At 40.0% G+C, this 8,625-nt stretch overlaps 2 protein-coding genes across 2 annotated transcripts; both read left to right on the top strand.

The window, feature by feature from the left end:
• Positions 1 to 525: 525 nt before the first annotated feature.
• Positions 526 to 4,433, top strand: LOC133744441 (uncharacterized). The gene is made up of 4 exons (XM_062172547.1): positions 526 to 1,551; positions 1,701 to 3,780; positions 3,979 to 4,109; positions 4,191 to 4,433. The coding sequence occupies exons 1-4, from the start codon at positions 526 to 528 to the stop codon at positions 4,431 to 4,433; spliced, it is 3,480 nt and encodes a 1,159-aa protein (XP_062028531.1).
• Positions 4,434 to 7,584: 3,151 nt separating this feature from the next.
• Positions 7,585 to 8,383, top strand: LOC133744439 (uncharacterized). The gene is made up of 2 exons (XM_062172546.1): positions 7,585 to 7,878; positions 7,991 to 8,383. Exons 1-2 carry the CDS (start codon positions 7,585 to 7,587, stop codon positions 8,381 to 8,383), a joined length of 687 nt encoding a protein of 228 aa, XP_062028530.1.
• Positions 8,384 to 8,625: the final 242 nt, after the last annotated feature.

The raw sequence follows: 8,625 nt of genomic DNA, 5'->3' as shown, positions 1-8,625 counted from the left end.
AGGACGGGTACAACCCTTGGAGCAAGCTCAGATTGGGACTGAAGGTCTGTTTCAATCCCCTGAGCGAGTTCAGAAAAGGATTGGCAGTGAACCTCAGTCCATGGAGGTTCAGATTAGGATTGATACTCAGCTTCAATCCTCGAAGCAAGGTCTAAATGGGATTGCAGGGCTGCTTCAATCCTGTGCTCAGAATACTACAAATGAGCTTGTTTTGGCTGAGATAGAAGGCCCCATTCCAGTTGAGCATGTGAGTGATGCTGGTGCTATTCAAGTAAATGCATTTGCTCAGGATATGTGTAATTGTGAGAATTCATTAGAGATGGTGGAAGGCAGCTCTCCTACAGCCACGACTGCTATTGCTTCTTTTACACCACTCTCTAATTGGTTTGAAGAGACAGAACATGAGGTGGTGGAAGGTGAGTTTACAGTTGTTAAGTCCAAGTCTCAAAAGAAAGCTCAGAAGCGTCAGGCCGCCTTGGCATCTAACCGAGAGGCTTATTTGCGCCGTACTAAGGATGTCTCTAAATGAAGGTTCTCTACTGGAATCTACGGGGCATTGCTAATGACCCCACTCAAGATGTTCTTAAGAAGTTTGTTCGGGACCATAACCCGGATGTATTATGTATTTCTGAGCCATTTGTTTCCTTGGATTCACTTCCCCTAAACTTTTGGAGCTCTTTGAATTTAGTAATAGTTGGTACCAATGATCGGGGTTCAGCTCTCCCTAACTTGTGGGTTTTGTGCAAACCTTCTCTTCTTCATGCGGTTACTATAGTTTCAAGGACTGATCAACAGATCTCTATTGCAGTTGTTTTGGACTCAGTCAATTGTGTTCTATCTCCCGTTTATGCACGTACATCTATAGAGGGTCGTCGTCGTTTATGGACAGACTTGGCTTATATTAAAGATAACTTTGTTTCTGGCCCCTGGCTTGTTTTCGGGGACTTTAATGCCATTCTTGGGGCTCATGAGAAAAAGGGTGGAGCTCCGGTTTGTAGACGTTCATGTGAGGAGTTCCAAGCTATGTCTGATGTTTGTGAACTTATTCATGTTGATACACACGGGGCTGAATTCACATGGGTTCGTAGACGTGGGCTAAGAGGAAATGTTGAAGAGAGACTTGATAGATGTCTTGCGAATTTGTCTTGGATGGATAGTTGGGATACTTTTGATTGTAGTACTTTGCCCAGGTTATGTTCTGATCATAATCCACTTCTTATGTCTTTCTCTAATGCTTTTGGAGCTCGTCAGAGTTTCTTTAGATTTCGAAGGATGTGGTTGGAGCATGGGGAGTTTCATGCCTTTATCAAGCAATGTTGGGACTCAGTTAGTATGCATGGCTGTCCATTATCTATTTTGCAACATAAACTACGAGTTCTGCGTAAAGCCCTTCGAACTTGGAATTGGGAGGTTTTTGGTGATGTTCATAGGCGGGTTGACTCTGACCTCGCTGAGTTGGTTTCTATTCAACAAATTATATCTTCTACTGGGGGTTCTGATGCGGATTTTTCTAAGGAGAGTGAGCTTCAGGCTAATTTGTCAGAATCTTACGTTTGCAAGAGTTGTTTTGGAAGGAAAAATCTCGTTTGCGTTGGCTTTCTGAGGGTGACCGTAACACATCTTTCTTTCATGCTATGTGTCGGGCAAAACGGTCTCGATCCTCTATTACTCTACTTAGAGATGGTGATCAAGTTTTTCAGGATCCTCTTGCTATTCAGAATCATATAGTTGAATATTATTCAGATCTCTTTGCTAACCCTGCAGATACTCATGATACTGGACTTATTAGTCGGGTTATTCCTTCTATGGTTACTGATGATGAGAATGTGTCTCTCATGGCTTTTCCTTCTTCAGAGGAGATTCTCTTGGCAATAAAGGGTATGGACCTAGATAGTGTTCCTGGTCCTGATGGGTTTAATGGTCATTTTTTCATTGCATGTTGGGATGTTGTTGGGACTGATGTAACGAGTGCAGTTCAATTCTTCTTCCATCACGGTACTTTACCGGGCTCTTTTAATTCAAGTCTTATTATTCTGATTCCAAAGGTGGATCATACGGATTCTATTAAGCAATTTCGGCCTATTGCACTTGCTAATTTTGTTTTCAAGATCATCCCAAAGATTTTGTCTATTCGGCTTGCTTCCATTGCTTCAAGAATAATTTCTCCACAACAGCATGCTTTTGTTCCAGGACGTAATATTACAGATTGTATTGTTACAACATCGGAGTGTATCAATTTGTTGGATTCTAAATGTCATGGAGGGAATGTAGCTATAAAATTGGATATAACAAAAGCCTTTTATACACTTTCTTGGGATTTCCTTGTTCGTGTTTTGGAGGCTTTTGGTTTTAACCCGATCTTTGTTAATTGGGTGCGTGCTCTCCTGTCTTCTGCAAAGCTCTCCTTATTAGTTAATGGCAGATCAGTGGGTTACTTCTCATGTGGACGAGGTGTACGGCAGGGGGATCCATTATCGCCGCTCCTTTTCTGCTTAGCAGAGGAGGTTCTCAGCCGGGGGTTGTCAATGCTTTTAAATAGCGGTAGGTTCCACCCAATTTCTTCTCCACGAGGGGTATTGGCTCCTTCACATGTCTTGTTTGCAGATGACGTGATTGTTTTCTGTCGAGGTGATCAACGATCTTTGCATGTGGTTATGTCTTTTCTTGAGGAGTATGGGCATAATTCAGGCCAGCTGCTTAATAAGGCTAAGTCTCATGTTTTTCTAAGCAAGCATATTCATTATCGAAGGCATTCTATTGCTACTTCTTTGGGTATTCCTATCGGGCAGGTTCCATTCTCCTACTTAGGTGTGCCTATTTTTCGAGGTAAGCCCCGCGCATCTTATTTTCAACCAATTGTTGATAGAATTCGAGTTCGTCTATCTAGTTGGACAGGTTCCCTTCTCTCCATGGCAGGACGACTCCAGCTGTTGAAATCTGTTTTCCATAGTATGCTTGTGTATAGCTTCCAAGTTTATGAGTGGCCTGTATCTTTATTGCGAAGACTGGAGGTGTGGTGTAGGAATTTTCTTTGGTCTGGGTCCATTGATAAGAGAGGAGTTCCTTTAGTTTCTTGGAGAACATGTTGTACTTCGCTGGAGGAAGGCGGTTTGGGATTAAAGCAACTGGTTGTTCTAAATCATTCTCTCATTCTCAAGAAAAGTTGGGAGGTTTTCTCCTCAACTTCAACAGGTTGTTCTTTCCTGCGAGCTCGCTTTTGGCGTAATGGGGTCTTGCGTCGATCTTATGCCTGCTCTTCTATTTGGCCGGGTGTTAAGCGTTTTTGGGCTCAAGTCCAAGAGAACACAAGATGGATTATTGGCTCTGGGCGATCTGTTTCTTTTTGGCACGATAACTTCATGGGCAAACCTCTCATGGATTTTTTCGGATCTCATACATGTATGTTTGCACTTAAGGATGACTTGGTAGCTGACTATATTCATAATGGGGCATGGAACTTTCCTTCTTTGCTTCAATTTCACTTTCCCGGCATATGTAAGTTAATTGATAATGTTCCTATTTCACTAGTTCCGGATATGCCTGATAAGTTGATTTGGGTTCCTTCATCTTCTGGAGAGCTGACAGCAAAAGAGGCGTTCCATTTTCTTCGTCCACGCCTCCCACTCAGGGATTGGGGTAAGCTCATATGGTCTAAATTCATTATCCCTCGTATTTCTCTTCATTCTTGGAAAGTGTTGCGAGGGAGGGTGTTATCAGAGGATTTATTGCAGCGTCGAGGGATTGCTTTGGCTTCCCGTTGTGTTCTTTATGGTTTGGCTGGTGAATCACTACTGCATATATTTTTGAACTGTTCTTTTGCTGCATCTTTATGGAATAGCTGGGCTTGTTTATTTGAGTTAAGTAACCTGCCACATTCCTTGATTGATTTATTACATTGGGGGTGTGTTGGACGTAGCCAACAACTCAAGGAAATTTGGTTAATATGCTATACCTCTACCTTGTGGTTTATTTGGAAAGTGAGGAATAAAATGAGGCATGATGATGGTACTATTGTTGTTGATGCAGCACGCCAATTAATTATGGGGCACTTGAAAGCATCTAGCAAATTAGCCTCAGGCTGTATGTCTAATTCTTTAACTGAGCTTCGGGTCTTGAAGAATTTTGGATTAAATTGTCGTCCCCGACGGGCTCCCAGGATTACTGAAGTAAATTGGCACCCTCCCATCTAGGGTTGGATTAAGATTAATACTGATGGTGCATGGCAAAGTGTTTCAAGGAGAGCGGGTTTTGGTGGAGTTTTTAGAGATTTTCATGGTTCATTCCTTGGTGCTTTTGCTTCTAACCTCGATATTCCTAGCTCTGTTGATGCGGAGGTCATGGCAGTTATTCAAGCTATTGAGCTGGCTTGGGTTAGGGAATGGAAGCATATTTGGCTTGAGGTGGATTCGACACTTGTGCTTAATTTTCTTTGAGATCCTCATCGTGTTCCATGGCGTTTACGAGTGGCATGGGGTAATTGTTTGCATCGCATATCTCAGATGAACTTTCGATCTTCTCATATTTTCAGGGAAGGTAATCAAGTGGCAGATGCTCTTGCTAATATTGGTTTATCGTTGTCTGCATTGACTTGGTGGGACGAGCCTCCTCATGTGATTCAGAACCAATGTCGACGAGATAAGCTTGGTCTCCCTAATTTTCATTTTCATTAATTTGTTCTTCCTCTTTGTGTTAGTGGTATTGTTTAAATTTGATGTCATTCTCATTGTTCTCCAGGGGTTTGGCTTTTGTGCCACCCTATTAGATTGTACATTATCTTTTTTTCAATAAATTTGGGGGTGGGAGAGCACTTGCTCTTCCCGACTCCTATCTTAACCAAAAAAAATATATATATATGTGTGTGTGTGTGTGTGTGTGTGTGTGTGTGAGAGAGATTTTGACAACTTCTGGGTAAACACATTGTTACTAATTGGGTACTAAGCTTTGGCTTTCAGGTCTGGTTATTTTTGAGAAACTAGGCTCAACATTCCATGTCGGGGGTAGGAGACTAAACAATATAATTTGGTTAAAAATCAACTATTTCATGGGTGGGAGATACATGTGGAACACCCTAATATGATGATTTGATTTATGGTACTAGCAAAGTAGGCAATATTAGAGTTTAAAATTTTTCCTTCAATTGACAGATTGTAAGCTCCTTTGATTGATTATAGTGATATTGACTTTTGCTGATATGTGCTCAATGTACTAGAGCCTTCTTCCGTTTTTTTTATTCTTTTTTTTTTTCTTCCTTAATTCTTCTTGCTTCAGTTTTTTTTTGTTTTTTGGTGTTCTCCATATTAAGAAATTTATTTTCAATGTGAGTATATGCTTCAATCATACTCTCCCCCTTAAGTGGGAATATAGAATATATTCTTGAAGAATAGGCATCAGTTTTCCAGAATGATACATTCGATGAAACATGCAGTAACTTGGTCACCTTTTGAGGATCACACACTTTTGTGAACAAAGTTCAAGTTTATTATGTTGATGCATGTTTGGGAATCTAAACATACACTAAACACCCAAAAACATGGTGTTCAAGAATAGGTATTGTTAGAGATGGGAAGACGATTCAGAGTTTTCGGAGCAGTGTTTCAAACTCTATAAGAACATTATATAGAGTTCGTTTGATAAGATAAGTAGCAAACTTCACAACTTCTACCCAACATGATAAGGGCATATTCTTCTGCCATGCTATTTTTTTTTTTTTTTGGGGGTGGACAAGGAGTCTAATGTCAAATGCCTTCATTTCTAGAATAATTAAATACTTGAATATTTTTCTAGCACTATCAAAGCTTAACAGAGCAAAATATTGTCCTTTTTGGGCCTCGCTCGCACAATTTTGTTTTTGGGGATAACACCTTGAAATGCGTCTTGCACTAAGAATGTAAGTCTTCACAGTGCATCTTGCACTAAGAATGTGTTTTAAGGCACATATATAAAGCACATCACCTCTATTTCCCTGATCGATGTGGGTTTGTAGTGCACAAGGTTCCCAACAAGTGCCTTTAGTGCCCCCCCCACGTAAATCAATAACATTCACCTCCTCTTACGGGCCTAACGTTCTCGTTGGTAGACTTCTAGCTAGGGACAAGTTCTGATATTATTCTGTCATAACACTATATTGTCCATTTTGAGTCTCGCCTCACGATTTTGTTCTTGGACTTCCACCCAAAAACACAACCCTTATATAAAGCACATCATATTTCGTCTCTTAGCTGATTTTTTAGGTAATAGAACACAAGATAACCTGTTAATGCCTCTAACACCCGCTTACAATGGAATTTGGGTTGAGAATCCTTTTGAAAGGCATATATGAATTGGTGTTGATAAATGATGAAACATTAAAAGCTTGTCAAAGCTACTAATGTTGTGAAGATCACAAGGTCTCGATTTAAGGGTTTTAGTAGTGATTACCTAGATTGGTATATGTTATATACTTGTTGTTGCTCTTAGTTGGTATTAGAACATTGATTTTTGTAATAGTCAATAAGATACTAAGTAAGAGTAGTGTTAGTTAGTTGAACTTGACTACTAATTAAAGAGGTGGCTAACAAAATAAGTTTCTACGATTATGATAATTGGACTAATTGTTGCAGTAGAGACTCCAATTATCCATAATATGAAATGTGTAGTGGTGTTGGCCTACAAAAGCGAATTGAGCCAAAGCTACAAAATTCAAGGTAGGAAACTTAGGACTTGTCTTAGTGGTTTGTTGTTTTTCAAATGTTTATGTGTGAGTAGTTTTATCATTGCATAATAAATGCATTAGTGCACATCATTATGCACATGCAAGTATTGTTTGATGGCTTGAGAGCAAAAGGTAGTTATTGACTTCCTTGGGTTCGATCCCCTAAACCTTCATATGGGAGGTATGTTAGTCATGCTTGTCTTTTGATTGCAATTCTGAATTCGATTTTGTGTGTATATATGGTGTTAAGACGATTTCGCTACACTTACCTGGTGTTATTATATACGAGGTAAGGTCATGTAATGGGTTATATGGAACTGGCCATCATGTAAAGAAATTGGGGATTTTTACCATGGATATGGATATTTTGAAAGTAACGGTTTAGAAAGCAAGCAATGATCTACCATGGATATGGATATTTTGAGTTGGAATTGTAGAGAGATTTGCAATGACACTACTACTAGGGATTTAAAGGATCTAATCTCTCAGAATCGGCCCCAAATCATCTTTTTGTGTGAAACTAAAATCAGCAGGCAAGGCGACTTCAATGCTTTGCACAGAGCGTTAGGGTTTGTGCATGCTGAGGCGGTCTTGAGCGAAGGCCAATCTGGAGGGTTAGGGCTTTTTTGGAATGATGATGTGAATATCAGAATAGGAATGACGTCTGCACATCATATGGATGCTATGGTGGTAGATATAGGCAATCCAGGAACTTCATCTTGGAGATTAACTGGTTTCTATGGGTACTCCAGAACAATTGAAATAGATCGTTCATGGAGGCTTTTGAGAGATCTCTCCGACCTTGATTCACTACCCTGGGTGGTTATAGGAGACTTTAACAAGATCCTCAACAATGGTGAAAAATTTTATGGTCCGACTAGGGAGAGCGACATATGAGAGGGTTTCGGGAGGCATTGGGTTATGGAGATTTGTTGGATTTAGGTTTTCAGGGTACTAAGACGACATGGTGGAATTATGAAACCAAACTTCGTCTTGACCGGGCTATTTGTACTCCTTCATGGTTTGATATTTTTGGGTATGCGAAAGTAATTCACCTTCCTCCAAGTGATTCTGATCACATCCCTATATTGTTATGTGCAAGCATGGTTCCAATTCCAAAATGGACGAGATTCCATCGATTCAAGTTTGAAGCTTTTTGGCTTCAACAACCTGAATGTGATTCTATGGTAAAGGAAACTTGGCAAACAGATGTTACTGGGGTGCCAATGTATGTGGTTATGAAGAAAATCATGCACATGAAGAATGGTGCTCAACAAATGGCAAAAGAATGTTTTTCAGGTGAGACAGCAATCTATGTTAGGTGTGCGGGCAAGACTCGAGGAGTTGATGGATGTACAGATGACCGAGGATGTTCAAGTTGAAAAACAGTCTTTGATGGGTCGTTTGCCAACCTTGCTTTCTCAAGAAGAAAGTTTCTTGAAACAAAAATTTAAGGTGCAATGGCTTAAGGAGGGAGATCGTAATACCAGTTTCTTCCACCGTAAGGCAGTGAATAGAAAGCGGAAAAATTTAATTCAGGGTTTGTTTGATGAGGATGGCAATTGGTGTGAAGATGATGCTGATGTGGAAAGAATTGTTTCATCTTATTTTACTAAAATGTTCACGGCTTCGGAGTTAGATTTTGGGGCTATGGAGTCTCTTGAAGCAATACAACCTTGTGTGTCTCAATAGATGAATGATTAGCTTTGTTTACCATATTTAGGTGAGGAAATAAAATGTACTCTTTTTCAGATGTACGTACCCTACAAAATCACCGGGACCAGATGGGTGCCTCCCTTATTTTTCCAACATTATTAGGAAACAATTGGTGAAGAGATCATTGGGGTTGTTCAATCTTTTCTACACACGGGTCAGTTTTTTTTAAGCAAATTAATTTTACACATATTTGCCTAATTCCAAAGGTGAATAATCTA

This window comes from Rosa rugosa, chromosome 4, assembly GCF_958449725.1.
Source record: "Rosa rugosa chromosome 4, drRosRugo1.1, whole genome shotgun sequence".
Lineage (NCBI taxonomy): Eukaryota > Viridiplantae > Streptophyta > Magnoliopsida > Rosales > Rosaceae > Rosa > Rosa rugosa.
Note: the sequence above shows the minus strand (reverse complement) of the source record. Positions and strands in the feature narration are given on the sequence as shown.